The sequence below is a fragment of the Rissa tridactyla genome, chromosome 1 (genome assembly GCF_028500815.1).
Source record: "Rissa tridactyla isolate bRisTri1 chromosome 1, bRisTri1.patW.cur.20221130, whole genome shotgun sequence".
Classification (NCBI taxonomy): Eukaryota; Metazoa; Chordata; class Aves; order Charadriiformes; family Laridae; genus Rissa; species Rissa tridactyla.
In genome coordinates, this window is record NC_071466.1 from 16,650,720 (window position 1) to 16,670,247 (window position 19,528).

The 19,528-nt window shown below is 36.0% G+C and overlaps 1 protein-coding gene across 1 annotated transcript in view; it reads left to right on the forward strand.

The window, feature by feature from the left end:
* CNTN5 (contactin 5) overlaps window positions 1-19,528 on the forward strand; it is a 260,804-nt gene that overhangs the window by 15,342 nt on the left and 225,934 nt on the right. Inside the window, exons 3-4 of the mRNA XM_054187800.1 lie at window positions 2,653-2,776; window positions 8,049-8,224. Coding sequence (XP_054043775.1) covers window positions 2,653-2,776; window positions 8,049-8,224 — 300 coding nt within the window. The remainder of the gene's footprint in view (window positions 1-2,652; window positions 2,777-8,048; window positions 8,225-19,528) is intronic.

The window sequence follows — 19,528 nt, forward strand, 5'->3', positions numbered from 1 at the left end:
GTCTTGTCTTTTCAACAAGTGCTTTGATGTCTTCAGAATAGACCTTTTTCTTCAATTATTCTGTTGCAGTCAAAATGATCTAACTAAGAATTCATTTAGTCACTTTAGCTACAAACTGATGAACATTATCATTCATTATTATGTTGTTTCTGAGTCTCCAAATAATCTCTGCCGGTACTCCACACTCCATCTGAAATGCAGATAAGCAGCTGTCTACATTTTTGTATCTTTCAGGAAGATGACTTGCATGCACTGAACATTCTCTGTTACCTTTGTCTTCACTGCAAGCAGAAGTAAAACCTGTTCTCATTCCACATAGCACAAGCATCCATTTAGCTACTACCATTAAGAATGACAACCTCCACATAAAGAGTTCAGACTATATTTCTAAAAGGAAAGTGCACCACAGCATTTCAGTATTACTGTTGCAAATAATACAGGTAGAAAGAACACCTGTACTGCTAGTGACACCAGCACCTACCTACCGTTGCATCTTTTTCTTTTCTTTCCAGCAATTCTAGACTGTGACATATTTTAACTACAGAGTCACTCCCAGGGAGAAGATAAAATCATTAATCGTCATGAATATACACCCTATCCACACACCTACTAATCTGCATGGAATAACACCTAAACCTAAACCCTTGGTTTCATTCTTTAATTCTTTGTTTTGCTAGACTCTCGCCTGATGAGACCTCTGATTATTTACGCCTACATTCATTAGTATTTTCTCCTGTGCAAAAGGTTACCAAATTATAAGAAAAAATCCATACAAAGTTTTCGTACTCAGATTTTCCTTTCTTAAAAGAGGTTTTGCCCCTGCGGCAGCCTCAGTTGTCATGCTCAAAACTTAGCACTGGAGTTATTTGAACTTCAATAATATAAGCTTATATTAGAAATTGCTCATTGTGGTTGGGCTTTTTTTTTAAATAATGTAGATATCTGTCCCAGAAAATATATTTCTGCAATACATGCAACTGAAGTAACGTACCTAAACACAGATGTAGTGTAAATATGCAGAACAGCAATCCACGCTCCTTTACATGGTCCTACAAAAAGGGCTAATAAACTTGGAAATGATGCAAAACAGAAACTACTAATTGCTGCTGCTCTTATTTGTTGTCTTCACAAATTGACAGCATAATTATTTGAATCTGTTTCAGCAGAAGCATACGTACCTGAAAATAATGGTATTTTCAAAATCTGCATTTCAATAGCAGCGTAAAAAGACAAAAAACTAAGTGTGTTATAAATGTACTGTCACTAAAAAGGAAGCTTGAATAGCAGGATAGGTTCTCATGTGGTCTTTTCACTGCATTATAATAATAGAACTGAGAAACCCAAAACGTCACAGAATTTAAAGACATGGAAATTTGCATCTCAGAAGGAGCATAATATGACTTATGTCTCCCATGTTTCTCATCCTTTCTTCAGACTCCAAGACTTCCTTCTTGTACCAAGACTTGTAGTCCTGTGCACCTTCTCCTGTCCACTCAAACTTTCTGAAACTGTTAGCAGTGTGAAAAAGGTCACAGTTCACAAAATTGTGAACCCATAATATGTGGTTGAAGTTGTGGGGGCTTAGTAGAACAATGCAGCAAATAATTTTTATTAGTCAATGGCCCGAACCCAAAGTCTTCAGGTGCACCTTTCTTACTTCAAGCTGGTATTGATAGGATAAATATATCAGGAGGTTATAAACTGCTTAAGGTGTCATGCTGTCCTCAGTAACAGTTGAAGGACTTTTATGACGTGAACATATGAAACCATAAAACTGACAGAGAAAACCCTGCTCCCATATGTTTCATTGCAAGCAGTAGGACAAAGTAACTATCTCCCCTCAACCAAATTTTTAGGCTAGTGCTCTAAATCTTAAGAGCATTATGGGACTAAATCATTCATGAGATTGGAGCAAGTCTAAGTTGATTAAAATTCCACAGTCTTCCAGCACACAGTGAGCATTTCAGTTATTCAGACCTACGTGATCAGGAACCTTTTACTTTTCTGAAGGTTACACTTCCCTCTTCATAATATGAATGAATTGGAATCATAGCTGTATTCTATGGGTCTATCCAGCTTTCCTTGTTCAGAAATGTGAATTCATATGAAGATATAGATACATGCCAAAATTAGAGAAGACAGCGCAGGAAAACGAAATGTGAGATTTTGTTATATATTATTTAATAGCAGCCACCAGTTGCTGCCATTAATTTTACAAGTGATTTTTCTTAGCAACACCTTGACATAAAGGGGAAAACTGTATCTTAGTTCTTCATGAGATAAGCTGCTGCAAGCAGCAGGAAAATTTTTGTTTTCCTTCTTCTATAAGCAGAGTTAACTCTTCTTGCTGGCTTAATTCTCTTGAGTTGCTCATTAGACTGCAGGTCAAAATATGTCTGATGAGAAAGCCATTTTAAGGCATGATGAACACTTAAATCATACTATATATTTTATTGTTAACTTAGTAATATTTCTTCCCTATCTTTTTTGTTTTCTTTTAACTATTACCTTTTAATATAACATCTGGAGTAATGTGATATGAACCTCTGGAAAACAAACATAATTTTTCATACTTTAGTCTCACTTTATAAAAGCTGTAATACACTTACATTTATTCAGACTCCCTAAACTATACTGCTTCTATTTCCACAGAAAGTGTTGATTATGGGCCGGTGTTTGTACAAGAGCCAGATGATGTGATTTTTCCAACTGATTCTGAGGAGAAGAAAGTATCTCTGAATTGTCAAGCTCATGGAAATCCTACTCCCACATACAGGTACCTGTTTCAGAAATACTTCTTTTAATTTTCAGAATATTAGCCTCTGCAATCCCACTCTGAGAGTCAGTGTGCTTCGTAGAACAACGTAACAGAAACAGTTCCATGACAGAAATGGCTTTTCTGATTGAATGCTTTTTCTGATTCTGAATAAGGAAGAAAGATAAGCAGTAGTGGTATACTACGCTTCACGTAAGGCAAAGCAATCTGTGAAGTTTCAAATTGTGTTTTCTGTGCATCGTATCTACCCATGTGGAGGGACTCCTTTCGTCCAGTTTTTTGACTTCTCTCTGTAACGGCTGACAAGATCAAAAACTCTGATTAATTTTTTTCTAAACATCTATAAAGCTATGAAATACTACCCCATTTTATAGGGAAAGCAGTAAAGAACAGGTACACTAAATGACATGACTATGCAATGCAGGGTACCGTGGCTGAGCCAAATGTGGTGTCTTTTCACTCACAAGTCCACCATTTTATTCCTTTGCAACCATTGTCTGTTGCCAGTTTTCCCATACAGACTATTATGCCACAGTTTTCTACTATACAGACCTGCTATGACACACCTGTGAGTCTGAGTTCAGGTTATTAATGGTGCCCACTTACAGGTGGGAACAGCATGTTGCAGCCACCTTATCCATTTGCTGTATCTGACTCTACTCATAATTTATACAAATTACAAGTGACGTAGTGGGAACACATGGTTGATTTTTTTTTCCTCATACACCCTTTATCTTTTCTCATAGAATCATTCTTCACTTAAAATGGGAACATAAGGACCCTTACCGTTGTTTTGTCATAGGTGACAATCATCTATTCCGCATTTTATTTTTCACGTATGATACTTATTTGACTTGCGGATTCTTTAGCATTCTGGATGAATTCTCCTTAGATGCATTTGAGTCACAAAACTTGCAATTCTATGTCTGGAAGAAATTCGGAGGCAGTCCCATTTTAGATATCCCCATCACAGCAGCACTGAATCTGCCTCTTTGTAACAGATGTCAGTTGTTAAATGGATCTGATGCGTGGCACAACCTCCCCAAACAGCACAGGCATGACTGAAACATGTAACATAGGACTAGGAATGAGCGGCCAGAACTTCTTCAGACTTGAACTGCGTGAACTCCTCACCATGTGGGATGAAAGCTATGTTTCATTCTTCCTTATTGACATTCCTTGTGTAATTTCAATTACATATTTGTTGCTTTCTTGATTAAAAATATGTATATTAGTCTCACACACTGTTAAAGTGCTATCAGTCCATTAAACATAGCATGTGACCCTGTGGAAAAGTCACAGATTCCTAAAAAAGATGGGGACCCTATACTCAGCCCTCCCATACAACCTCATTCTTCTTGTGGAGATCTTCTCTTTGGAGAACCTATGTCATTTCCTTTCTTTCTTGGTCCAACTTTTTTTTTGGCATTTTCCCATTGGAATGCAATCAACAAATACAGACCTGCAGCATATCTTAAAGGGTGGCTAGGAAGAGGACAGAGGTCCTGTCTTCACAAGGAGCCACATGGAGAAGGCAAGGGGCAATAGACAGAAGAGAAGTTTCATACAAGAGAGATTTCATCTTAATGTAAGAAATAAGTTTTTTACTGTAAGAACAATCATTCACTGGAATAACCTCCTCAGGGACATGACAGGGTCCCCATCACTGGAGGTTTTCAAGGTGCAATTGAACGAGATGCTAAATAATCTGATCTAGGCTCCTTTTCCCATGAAAGATTGGACAACGTGATCATAAGGTCCCTTCCAATCTGGGCTGTTTTATGATTTTGTTATATCCATTCCTTCAGCTCCGAGAGATTAATTGGTGTCAGCAGCCTCATAAACAGACTTTCCTAACTGCTGTTCATGCAAGGAGAGCTTTGGCCTTAATGGCCTTATTTTAACAGCAGTTTCTGTTGCTGCCACTTGTCTGTACAGCATATGCAATACACACTGCCATTCAGGGAAAGGGAAAAGAGACATAAATTACTTGGTGAGGGGTATACTGTTCTCCAGGGCAGGTTCAGAGGGAATTTAGCCTCAAAAAAAGGCTATAGATAAGCAAAGGTTTGTTGTATTTCACAGCCCAACCTTTGGCATATGAAATAGTGAGGAGAAGGGTTATTTCCATATCACCAAAGACCATGTCCTATTATCTACGAGCATTGGACAATAGACATCTTTGTTTCCATGGGCTGTGAGGCCCATGCTGCTAAGAATTATTTTCAGACAAAAGCAAAGCACGGTACAACTTTTCTTTTCTTTTCTTTTTCTTTTTCTTTTCTTTTTTTTTTTTTTTAAAGCTACATTAAAAGAACATTTAAAAGCATTCAGAAATTCCAAAATCAAGTTGTCTCTGACAGTTTAATTCATTTCCTCAGTCTGTATAACTTATGAAACAGTGTTCATAACCTGTTTAAAAATTCTTTTTTTTTTGCTAGGACATTACTTCATTTTAGCAGAATGGAAAATGCTCACATCATGTTAGATTTTCTTCATCCTTGCAAAGAGCTTTTTTTCCCTTGCTCAAGCTCTACCCCGAAACAACAATTTTTAATTTCTTGAGTTTCAGTCATTTGAGGTATCTAGATGCATTGACTTAGGGAATAACTCCCTAAGATCAAAAGATTCCATTTGCTCCCTAAGATCAAAAGATTCCATTTGCTCAGCATTTCTGTGAATCATACTTTAGTATCACAAGTCAGGTCCTGCACAATGAAGAACGCAACTGAGACACCTTCGATGTTGAATACAGACATTCACAAGCTTCCTGGGGGATCTCACACGTCACCAGTGTTACTGAGAAAAAACAGGTGCAGAATTCCCTGATATGCTGCTTCATTACACTGCTTTCACTGCTTTTGCAACACTAAATTTCCTGTTTTACTTAGGACACATATAAGCTGGTTAGAATTTTTTGTCAGCATCATTTCCTGATAGAAAAGGAAGTTGAAAAAAAAAAATTACTCTCTGTCTGCTTAAGCCAAATTAGACTATTTTGCAATGTTATCTGTCACTTGACTTCAAGAAAAAAATTAGCTGATTTTCCCTATCAGCTCGTTACCTTTTAAGTATTATATTTGGGTTTCTGTCCTCCCAGATCAGTCAGGGTACCTAGAAGAAAACACGTCACACAATTCAGTGTCGCCTCTCCTTTACTGTGTTTGGATTATGTGAGGGGAATACAATCATTCAGGATGGACCCCAAGATATATAGGCAGGCAGCCATCGAGGTCCAAAATTTTGGGGTAGCAATACAAAAACATGTTTTTGCATTGAATTTAACTGAAAATGAAACTAAGTAAAGCAAGCTAATTAAAGCAAACTGAATTTTGTGTCCAATGCCATTTATAAATGCATGAATTTGACTTTTTCCTTGTCTAAATGTCTCATCATTACTGGATCAATTAATTTTGCATTTTTATTTCATATAAATATATTTTTATATATATAAAAGTTAACTTTCGTTATGGTTTCATTAATAAATTGTTCAAGATTAGAAGTTCCTCTTCTTTTTAGCTCTGCTGTGTATGAATCTCTCTAAAAATGCAGTGAATCCTAGACATTTCCCTAATATCTTTTGCAATATAAAGATATTGTCAACAGTGTTTAATTTCTTACATTAAATGAAGCAGGGATCCTCTGCAATCAAAAGTCCTATAATGAAAAGAAAGGGGCAAATAATAGTTTCACATTTCATCTTAATTCTGGCAATTCTGATTTTTGGATTAAGAAGAACCCGGAGCTATTTCATCTGAATTCTGCTGTCTGTACCTCATTCACCGTGAATAGTGACAAGTCAGGGTGTACTGATGATCCTTTTGCTTTATTAAAATTGCCTCTGGAGTCTTGATGTTGCCAAGTTCTTCCAGTCTTTGCTGAACGCTGGCAAAGCTTGGAAGTGTTTGGCAGTTTCCTAAGGCGACTTTGAAACTGCAGAATGACTGTGAACTAGCAATGAAGTTAATATCTGTGCATCGTAATAGCTGTGCCATACCTCTTTACACTGCTTATCTCTTCTTTGTATATCAGAAGCACTCTTTTAACAGTTTCATGTTCTATACAGTTTGACACAAAAGCAAATCAAAAAAGTCTTCTTATGTGGATTATTATTATTTATTTGAGATATTGCACCCCCCCAGAGGTTATTCCAGAGTGCTGGAGTCTATTAATCTACCACACAAAGAATTTTCTCTTGCAGCCAGTGGACTATTGAAGGGTTTGTTGTTTCAGCCTTTGGAGATGAATGAGAGTGAGGCTTTTTGGCAGACAATATCTGGGGGTGAGGGGGGAACCCAACCCCAAAAGCCATTCATACAGCAAAAAAATTATGAGACTCTCAGGTTACCTCTGAACCCTCAGAAAAAGAACTGTTCATTCGGGAGTTATTAAATCCTTTGGCTCAGGTGTGATACTTTCTGATATGTTTCCTACAGCCTGGCTTTTACCACCTTGTCTTCACTCCCCTCCCTGTCTTTACTGTTCAGGCTACTCATTTCACTCCCAAACACCTCCCAAACTTAGCATTCCCACTTCTGACTCCTCATTTAAGCTTAGTTTCCATTTACCTGGTAGCTGCCAGGCATTACCCTTGACCAGTCTCCACCTAATTCCAGTCTCTCCTGTCCCAGTCTTCTCTGAATTCTGTGTATCCTGGTCCAGCTGATATTGTTTTGCGTTTGTCCATTGACAACATCCTTTCTTTCATAATGGCCTATGTACATAAATCTGCCTCCCTGCTCTTCACAGGTCTTATTTTTCTGTATTTAAATCAGGTTTCTCTGTTTCATGGGTCGAGAAAAGCAAATGCTGAAAGAATGGAAAAGAAAGGTTCCTGACTCGTGCAGTACAGACTCAGCTCTGCTAAATCCCTAAACTCATCTCGGCCTAAGGCTTTTATGATAGAACATGAATTGAAAATTTGATTATTATAATCATGTTAAATGTCATATTGTTGACATGAAGGATGGAAGCCTTTGGTGGGAAAAAAAGAAAAAAGAGATTACCAATTTGATTCAGCATAGGCAAACAAAGAACACGCTTTCTCTTCAGAGGCTGAAGATCTGTTTTTACTTGTGGTTTTTTTTTTTCAGAAAAACTTAGCTTTTGTCAGGCACGCAATGTACAATGTCTTCATCCAAAGCTTTGCCAAAATAACAGGTTACTGCACAGGCTATCTTTAAGTAGCTGTCATAACAGCTGGGGCTACCAGTTTCTGTATGCCTGCCTTTGGCCATAAAAAGCTCACGTCATTTCTTTCTATTTTCCTAAGATGGCTTCGAAATGGAACTGAAATCGACATTGAAAGTGATTATCGCTTCAGTTTAATAGAAGGAAGTTTGATCATCAACAACCCCAGTGAAATGAAGGATTCGGGACAGTATCAGTGTTTAACCACCAACGTGTTTGGCAGTATATTAAGCAGAGAAGCTGTTCTTCAGTTTGCATGTGAGTAACAATTTTTTTAACATGGATAAATGAGATCATTACATTGCTCGATAAGGCTTTAATGGTAATTTGAGTGCATTACACAAAAGTTACACTGTCTACTGACTTTGTTGGGCTAGGATCTCAAAATTAGAAATAAAATGCTTTGTGGGAAGGAGTGGTTTTCTCTGGACTTTTTACTGTTAAAATAGAATCAACTATCAGGGAAAATAACTCTAGTATATGATCCCAAATGCTATCCTTTATTGATGTACTTGGATAGTCCACAACGATATGTTTCACTTATTGCTAGTTTCCTGAAATATATATCATTTTGCCACAGTATCTGAGCAGAAGAGAAAGAAAACTTAGGAACAGAGTTAGATAAACTGCCTATATATCTGCAGGATAGTCTGTACCTGTAACTAAGTGTGTGTGAACATAGTTTTGTATGTATATATGTATATAAATATACATGGTTTATGTCTATGTTTATGCATACATATCTTGCCTACATTCATACATTGTGAGACTGACATTATATTTTTTTTGTAGTTGTTAATGGAAACTGAAAATGTCACAGCTTTTGAACTCGTTCACTACAATATACTTTCCAGAAGCTATCAACGATTCATGATCACGAGTAAATCCTCTGGTCTATCTATAGCATGCTCTTTTTCAAACATACTATCAGGAAAAATGGGTCCAGAATTTCAGATATTCTACCTCCCACCCTGACTTCCCTTCGGCACTTTACAGGAAGGCAACCAACACCATTTTAGTACTTTATCTAGGTAAATAGAGGGCTTTTTAAGAGGCAGGGATGCAAAAAGAACTCCATCGTTAATTTCTCAGATCCTGCTGAAAATAGGACATTACCATAAAAAATGAGCCCATTCATATAGCCACAACTGGAAAACAGTGGGGTTAAGGACAAGCTGCCCACCTGCATGTCTACTAACACATAGGGTGACATGGAGAACTCAGCAGAGATAGTGCGGGCTCTGAGATACTCCTTTACTCCACCCCTCCCTGGTAAAGCCAGACCTCTCAAATCTATAGCTTTAGTCTTACCTGCTGCAGATCCTGTCAAGGTTTTTTGTTAGCGAGATCCTGGCACTATCCACCTACTTCTGAGCTTGGAGGAATACTGACATTTGTCCAAGTTTCTTCATCTCAGGTCAGTATGGTTGAAACTCTGAACATCGCAACAGTGGTCTTATCACAGTATTATTGGACCTCAATCTTAAATGTAGCTCTGAGAAAATTCTGCCACATTTTGTCTTTCAGACAAGAAAACTATTATAAAACAAATCACGTGGTTAGAGAACCTGACGACTGGTGAATATAGATAGTTCCAGGCCTCTGAACCTCGGACTTCCGTTCCCATTTCAGGAGCGTGACTAACAGGTGGCCATTTGACCTCCAGCTGAAAAAAATTATGGAGAACATGAGAGCTGGAGCTCAAACAACAGAAGGCCTATGGGTTTCGGTAGCTACATCCAAGGTTCATTCAGGACCCCATGTACTTCTAGTTACAATATTTTCTCTTCCAATAAAACAAATTTAGATAAGATTGTAAAAACAAATAAAATAATAAGAAAGAAAAGGTTTCATTTGGTGAGTTTATTTTTATTGGATTTTTAAATTATTATTAGCTTGCACACCTGCTTTACTACAATGGCTTGAATATGATTTCTATTCATTAAAGTATTAGGAATTGTAATGAAAATTTCTCAGGTAAGGTTAATGGAGGAAAGCTAGCTGGAAGAGCTGAGGTGTAGCAAACAATGCTGCAGAACTTGCAAGAGAGAGGAGGCTGTTATAAACACATAGAAATCTTTAAAAAAGGATAGAGAGTCATAAATGGTTGCAGTTCTTTTAGAATTACGTGTGCAACCCCTTCACAAGAGTAATTTCAAGTTCAATGTGTATTTATTTGGAGCATGACAGTGTCTCTTCTGCTCTTGATTTAATACTTCTTCAAATCCCTGATCTTAAACAGCTGACATGTTCCTGTTGAAATATTTGCATCATACAGAAACTCACAGTATAAATTGGTGTCACCATACTGTAAATTCATAGCAACCTAACAGAAGCTTATATCACAGAAATGGTTTAGTAAGTCAGGTCCAAAGTAAATTTAAAATAAAGATTTTCTTTGTCATTTTAGCTTTAAAATATCTAAGACACTGTCTCGAATTTGACCAGAAAGTTCAGATAAAATTTCTTAAGGCAAAGAATGGAATACTTTCATCCTAATATCTTGGGTGTTATAAACTTTACACTGGTTCCCTAAGTGCTAATACTCTGTTTCCTTTAGGAAACTTAAATGTGCTTTTCAGGTGCTTAAAGGGAATATCCATACTTTACAGCATGAAGGATGGTTTTATTATTTAAAACATAGTATTTTGGAGACCTCTTACTTCCTATCTAGAAAAACTGCTGTAGTGTAATCACAGTCTTTCTGAAATAAATTAGGAAATTTTCCATATTAAGATATTTTAACGAATTAATATATAACATTTCATTTATTAATAACTTTTTTCTTGCATTTACATCCATTAATTACCTGAAAACAACTTTGGGTGATGTAGTATACAATTAAATGGTCTTTAGATCACACTATGTTCATTCAGTAATTAGCATTGAGCTCTAAAGGATTATATAGATTGGACTAGACAAAGACTAGCTTACATTACCCTCAAATAAATGTAAGAATTTTAAAAATGTTGTGTTTGTGATGAAACACTGTAAGATAAAATTTCTGTATAATTGAAGTAGGACATTTTATAGTATTGCTTGTTAACAACAGGCTTGCATGTCTCCAGTTATTTTCAGTAAGACAGAAAGTAAAGCATTGAAAAAGATTTTTGTAAGGAAAGGTCCTAACCTTAAAGTAATTGAAGTAATTGGTGCCCTGCAATTTTACTGGGCTGTAATGTCTTGAAGGGTAATTTATAATCCCAAGGATAAACCAAGGCATTTCTGATTATGAGATACAGAACTACACATAACGGCATTCAGTTTCCCTTTTTTTCACTGAAAGCCATGGATTCCAGAAGCTTAGAAACTTACCACTTTCACAGATAAAATTTAAAAATTAAATTCAAAGTTTTGCTTGAGTGCACGGTTTGTACTGCTCTGGAGAATAGTTACGTCTTCGCAGCTTGAAAATTTTTCTTCTAATTAAAGAGAAAAATGGCATACAGCTCAAAAGGAAACAGTAGGGACCATTAAACAAGGCCTTTGACACTGATTTACAGGAAAAAGCATGTGCTGTAACGTGCCTATGCAAAAATGTCACAAAACTTGAAAAAGGAGAGCATGTTTATTGGGTTGGCTCTTGGTTTTCTCACAAATGCATGGCCAAAAGCACAGTTGCTATGGTTATTATCGTGTAGTTCGGTATTGGTCATGCATTACAAATATAAATGTTTATGTTCTATGTCATTTGCATATGTGTGCATAATTAAAATAGGACTTTGAAATCCTTTTACAATGTCTTTGGATTTGAAAGAGAAAGAGGTATAAAATCAACATTATTTTATATGTGTTTAGAGATATAACATATAAAATAGCCTCCTGTATCACTGGTTATTTTTATGGAGCAAAGTAGAAAGACCAGTTATATGCCTTTAAAGGTCTGCTCGAAATTTTAAACTATCATAGCAAATATTAAAGAAGATTTAAACACAGAAAAAATTCTCTTTTTTCTTTTTCTGCTCTTTGCATTTCCCATGATTTCTTATGCCCAAGGTCATGCTGTTTTATGCTATTCCAAGAAATTAAGCAAAAAAAAAAAAAAAAAAAGGAGGTAAAACCCCATGCTGCAACAGAAATTAAGGAAAAATATATTTTTCAATAAAGGCAAATGTTTCCCAGGAATTTCTTTTGTCTTCAACAGAATTTTATGCAGAAAAATTGTGGGTTAAATAGCCCAAAGATAACATTGAGAAACTGTCAGGCAAATCAGAATTCTTGATCACAAAAATCGTATAAAGTCACATTTCAGAAGTTTGCTCATAGCTGTTAAAAAGATAAAAAGCAAACAGTTTGCTACAGCTTCAAATGTTATTTATCCTTCACAATCACAAGGAATACTTCATATATGAAGTATATTGTTTTCTTAACAAGATTCTAATCAGCTCACTAAAATGTAAGAGGACTAGAAGAATAATTACTGAATTCCTTTAGCCCATCTTAATGTTAATGAATTTTGTAGTTTTGGTGTGGCTGGCTCTATCGAAGGGTCATTCAAATCCCAAATACATCTTTAAAGATACTGCAGTCAATGTAAATAGAAAAGGGAAAGACAGTTATTCTAGCTTAATTTTTTACTGCTTTTTTTTAAAAAAGTGTATCTATGAAGGCAAGACCATCACCCAAATGAAGCAACTATAGCAAACTTATAGCTGCTGCAAGCAGAAACCCAACTTTGTTGAACACCTAGTAATTTTAAATAAGTTCATAAGTATTTTGAGGATATGGAACTTAATAACAAAGTGTAAAAGTTTTATGAAGTATTTTACGCACTGAGCACAGATACATCGTTAGATGGTTTTAGTTTGGTCTCTTATCTCCTTTTATTTCTGTTGTTAGAAATTTGTGTAACCTAAAGGGAGGATTTAAAAATTAAACTTTAATATTAATTTCTCATTACTGGCTACTTTAGGCATCTGTACATAAGCTAAGAAAGAGTAAGTGACTTGAACCTGATGGGAAACTGAAAACAATAAAGAGATTCCAAACTGACTAAATCTACTCGCCTTACTGTACAACAGCTGCAAATTTTTGTGCTGGGTTCCACAGCCTTTCTTTGGAACAGTGTGCTACAACTTGGGCTACAATAGTGGATGTATTTTTTGCTTACCTTTGCCACATGTACAATCTCTCTATTCCATTAGGTCACAGAACAAAATTGCTTTTCTCTATCTATGGATTATTCAACCTTTCACAAGCCTAGGATCTCCGTGATATTTACAGCCTGGGCTGTAAAAAATAAAGAAGTGACAGGGGGAAATAACTTCTCACTTGTCATTTATGGAACTTCTCACTGCAATTTTATTAATCTGATTGTCACTGGCTTCTTTGTATCATTTTCCTTTTTTATTTTTTTATTAAATCTCCTATCTCATTTAATCTACAGGGAAGGGTATTGATTAGATACAGTTTAAATGTCCTTTTCCAATTGATGAGCTACCGTGACTGTCCAGTGATGTACAGAATAAGAAGTCAGCCATGATGCAGACATATAAATCAATACTCTCCTGGGGAGACAGCCTGTACACTGCCCATTCCACCACAGCACACTTCTGACAGCCTGTTAGCAAGTTCACTGCCTAAGAAATGAACTTAAAAATCTCTGTTTTCTTTCTTGCCATCATGCTTCTTGGACATCTTGTTGAGTTTACTCCATAATTTCCTAATATTGATTTGTAAAGAGTTGATTTAACCCACTAGACATGAGAAAAACCTTGATTTCTCATTTGAATTCCAGAATATGGAATGTTTGATCACATTACACTATCAACATTTTCATATCAACATACAAAGCTGAACGGTATTAAATACTAGGAAAGAAAGATGAGAACAAGCTGAAGTGGAAAAAGAAATCAGAATGCAACTAGTCAGGCTTTCATTTGTAAAAACGTCACTGATCATCCTGTAATACAGCCTAAGTTGGGCATTGTTTTGTTCTGAAACCATCACAGCAATGTGAAGAATGTTTCTATGTTGCTTAAGAATAGCTGCAGCAACAATAGTAATTTGCACCACAAAAATTTTGAATTTTTTTCTGCATAATTTCAAATTGCTTGTTTTAGGAAATACATGCTTAAGATACACCTGCAAACCAGGTGTACGTGACAGAAAAAGTTAATTGTATATAGGACTGGTTGCATTTTATTCATAAATAGTTTATTAATTGAAGAATATAATTCAGTGAACCTAAGACTATAAGAATTTTTGTCACACTCCATAAAGAGTTTCAGCTAAATGAAGACTGAGGAAATTGTGTTATCTTACTGAAGGGATCTAACTTCTTGTTCGGATGTGGAAATTATCATGCCTTATTTATTTGTGCGAGGTGGGACAATTTCACAAGGAAAGATTGAGAGATCTTTCATGCAAAGTGAGATTTCATGGCTAAGGTCTTCAGGTAGGACTCAGATCAACTGCCTGGGCCACAGTTTCCCACGTAAATGTTCAAAACACTTGCAGATATCTACTTTACAGTTCTGTAAATCTAGCGCTTTCTTTTGTTAAGAGAAACAGAAAGAATTTTAAGTGGGAAGATATTTATTTTTTTCATATAAAATTGGTGAAAAAATGAAGTTTTGAGACAAATTAGAACTTTTTGTTTAATTTCAACTTTGGAAAAACAAGTTATTTGAATTTTAGCTGTAGTGATACTTGCTTTGTTGTTTATAGAAACATTCAGCTTATACCACTAAGTTAGATGGTGCAAGATGTGAAGAACTTAGGCCCTGGTCTAAAAAATTTAATCTTAAAAAATTTGCGTAATCTTTTTGAAGTAGAAGGGACTATGTATGTGCTTAAAATTAACCACATGCTTAAACTCTTTGTTGTTGTTAAACATGACAATTTCTAAAGCAAGAGTTGAAACAGTCTGTATGGATTTGTTACCATAGTGTCATCATGACATGTACATAATAGGTTTAATTAAGCCTTCTGCCTTTCATTTCTTGATCCTTTCTTTCTTGAAGTGAATAAATAGCTTAGAATAATAAACTTCATGCCTTAAAAATAGCAGAACTCATTACAATTCCTTTTATCCAGCACTTCTCAAAGTTTTCCCGTTGGAAAAGGCGGATCTGGGTTCATCATTGTGACTATGGTGAATAGTTGATGAAAATCTGCCTTTGACCTTGCTTTACATGGGTGACTCTTTCATCCAAGTCCAAAAGCAAGTCTGGAGAAATAAATGTAATCAGCACTTGAGAGGTCACCTAAAACTGTGAAGACAGTTAATGCTAAAAAAGCACTAACAAAGCTACTCAAATTTTGATCTAGTCTGTGGCCATCCTTCTTTAATTCTCAGTCTGCATCTTGATGTTTCAGTTATAAAATATTGTAAAATATTGTAAAATACTGTAGGGTCACACTCAGGAACATGAGAAGACCATACTTACCAGCACTGTGTTCCAGAGACATTCCATAAGGCAGAAATATTAGACTTTCATTGTTCTCCTGAAAGAAGGTGGTTATTCTATGCGTGTCCTTACAAACAACTAACTCATTCTTTACTTCATTTGATTTATGTGTCATGAAATCATACAATACCTCAGCCTGAGAGGGGCATTTTGACAAAGCAGAGAGCCAAAACTCAGGAAACTCTAATGCAGCAACCCAGAAGCATTTCTTCTTTGGCATGATAGCATTAGAATGAAGGCAGCTTGAAAAGTTGAGGTCAGATCCCTAATTAGGGATTATATATCAATACAGTGCAAAGTTGATTCTCATTATAATAAGTTACTAGCTTCAGAAAAGGGTATCAATTCTGGATGTACTCCATTGAGCAACATTTATTATCTCATTGCATTTGAATTGCACATAGGCATAACTTCAACCTCATTGATCCTCATATCCATCAAACACCAAAAAAGTTATGATTATTTCAAAGTATTTGAATGCAAATGAGATTTATTAATCTTGTCAAGTTCATTTATTGCTACATAAGTTTTGATGCCAAAAAAGTATTCTGAGGTTTAAGTTCTGCTCAGTCTTTAACTCTGAAAATGTACTTTGAAAATATGTTTTATATTTTGTGTTCTGTGGAAGCATTAATAGAAATCAGTCATGTAGGGAGACAGTCTGAAATGTAATTACAGCAGTCATTTAAAGATGCATAGTACATCCACTGACTTCTCATTTTAGCATTGTGCATCTCTCTGCAGGATGGGAAGGCTGGTGTTTAACCTGCCTATAACCTACTTACCTATCTTTCACAATCTAATCTATCATGCTAATGAACCATTAGTCTTGGCATTTAAATATAGATGACAATAATTAAGAGTAGCATTACTAAATAGGAGCAATTTTAAAAGGCTGAAGGAGAATTCTGTGCCAAGACCAGACAACACTTTTTAAATTTCCTTTGCAAGTTCTGACTTTTGGCAATTATCATGTCATCTCTATACTTTCAGTCTTCCAGGTGTTGCAGATTGCGGTGAGCAGTACTCTACCTTCTTTCAAATTAAAGGTGTAGTTTTGCTTGAAATGTCTTGTGTGGTATTTATAGTGGTGCCATGGCATTCCTGCGCTCACCATGTTCCCTCCATTATCCTGACACAACTGTATTGTGGCTTTCCTGAGAATGAGATCAGGCTCCTGATCGCGTTGAGAAATAAACTTGTCTGACATAAACGCAGGTGCACAAGTACTTGTGATAGTACAAGGGAGGGAGCAGCACAGGGCTGGGAGGGAAGAAGAGACAAGTGGACAGGGCATTTAAGCTGACCTACTCAGGAACACCACTGAATATAAATAGAAGCAGTGGAGTCACTTTTGATAATACTTTTGTAACTCGGGGGAAAAATTCTAGGTAAGAGTTGAATTCTAGCGGAGTTAAAAACACTGCAAAGGAGGTGTTAAATTTAAGAGAAGCCTTCAATGAATGAAGGATATTGATCATCAAAGAAAACAACATCTGGAAGGTTGTGAAACATATGGATAAAGTGAGAATTAGCAGAAGTCAAGCTGAGTCAGACTGACAGAGGAAATAAAAAGAAATACAGATAAGCTTTTTAGCTAGCTTAATAAAAATTAATAGGAAAAGATGATGAGATAGAATTAAAGTCAATCTACATATGACTCCAAGTTCAATGGTTGCCTTTCTTTGGTTTTCTATATAGACGGTATAGCTTATACAGCTCATTCCATACGAAACTTGAGATACCAGAAACAGATATGCATTCACTTTGGGGATGGGAGAAGACAAGAATGGTAATAGAACTTCAGAACAGTTCCAGAGCCAGTTTTCCCTTTGCTCTTCTTGATGTTTTCACTGGTGTTAAGAGCAGAATGATAAAGTTAAATTGCCTAATGCTACAAAGACGGAAAGTAATGTCAACAGAGAAGTTGTGTTCTCAACTGTAATAATTATACATTTTATTTGTAAAGTTGTGTGCTCAAAGTCAATGCCATTTTGTGTAATTATTTTGAGGATAAAATCAAAACAAGCTCCAAGAATAATTTCTCACCCTTGACAATGATAACATTAAAAGCATCCTCTGATGACCACCATGTGAAGATAACGTCACGTCCCCAAATATGACAAGTCTTAAATTCAGTGAGATTGGGTAGATGTGTTGCATCTGCACTCCAGGACCCAGAAGCTCATAATTTCTTCTGTACTGGTTTTAAAAGTCGGATGTCAGAAGTTGGTTTCATAGAACACGGTACATATATAAAAAGGAGCAAATCCTCTCTATAAAACATATTGTAACCTATCTCCATATACAAACACACACACACACACGGAGCTAAGCAATAAAAAACCCAAAACAAACCCTTTAATTAGGTTTCAGCCCAATATCTCACCTAGCATGGAATTATATAAAAATGCCCTCAGGATTCCATAAATATGTTAATTCTGAACCCACCCACCTACCCACTCCATACACCACACTAATTAAAAGACAATGCATTAAGTCAGAAACTTTTATACTTAGTTATAGAATGTGCATCTAACTACACATTAAATATTACTCTGAATTTGACAAGGTCAAACATCCGAGCTATAGGATGAGGGATTTATATTTGTTTATGCAATCTGAATTTTGCCTTGCATGCAGGAGTCCTACAATATAGATTTGTCACACAATCAAGGTGGGTTTTTTTCACATTAGACCCCCTAGACTCCTTCAGGTCACAGAAGAATTACTGCACACTTACTAAAGAGAGTTCTATTTTCTATTGTTCAGTGCACAGCCCCTGACCCTCATTAATTCAGACTATTCAAAACCTACTCTGAAGACAAAATTAATTTCCTAAGAAGCTTTTTATGATGCTCATCATTACAGCATCCAAGTGCTTCATGAGCATTAATACATTTATTTTTCCAATGTCCCTGTGAAGTGAGTGGTTATTAATATCTCTTTTTTATAAATGGAAAACTAAGACATGAGAGATTAATGTAAAATATCCAATAATTTGGGGAGCTGTACATGAGCTCATGAGAAGCTGCTTTTGCCAAGTGCTTAGCAGAGCCAGAACTGATCACTTTCCTATTCATCACTCCGGCCAATCTTCTTCTCAGCCTTTGTATCAGTCATATCTCAATCCTGCATCTGGTTTCTGTTCTCTCTCTTACTATCGATTAGGCCACTGATCCCATTTGTCATTTCCTTAGTTACTGAAAGCATCTATTTGACTAAAAAGGATAGTAACATGTTTCTAGCTCTCTTTTTGTGCTCATGTTATTTCATTGCCTGCAGTTCCTCTTTCTCATATTTCCCACTTCCAGGTTCCTAAGCTCAGTTTCCTTCCTTGTCCTTCATCAATACCTTCTATAGTGTGCTTTTTCCATCCACCACCTTCTGCACCCTTAAGAGAGTAAATGAACATTTAGTTATTTTTTAACTAAAACTGGGAGTAACTGAAACAGGATCTTCTAATGGAAAGTTTTGGCCCATTTAATCACAGTAGTTACTACCTGTTGTGTTTATAATAATGGATAGTTTTCTTGACCGTACAAATATCCACTGGCAGAATGGATTTTTTTAATTAGAAAAATTCTATATACCTTCAGGCTAAATCACTTAAATTGCTACTCCATTAGCTCTCATAGGCAAAGTGGGTCAAAGCTTTGAATGGCAAACTGTTACAGTATGTTGAGTAGGAAGTTCTGCTGATAATTCAGTAGCTGGTGCTTTCTCTTTTAAATTATTAAATCATTACTGCAGAACACACTATAATGAAACAGGTGCTCCTTGGATAAATTTCTGCCTGGAAAGGCATTTCTGCTTAAATACTTGCCATTTATCAACATTTTCTTTACTGTGAGGTCTCAACCATCTCCCTCACTCCTCATTAATATAACAACAATTAACTGTGACCTTTGTTTTGGTTGGTGACTGCAAGATTTTGAGATTTTAAGACCGCCTTTATTCAGTCACATCCCACTGAATTCCACTGCCACCTTACCGCGCTACTCTGTTCTCCGTTTCCTGTCCTTGTCTACTGTGTTCCTTTACAGCTTAGAAATGAAAGGTTATTGATCCATCTAAACTGGAGCATAGAAAATATAGAAAATTTTAATTTATGATCATCACTAGCCATGACAAACTGCAAATATGGATA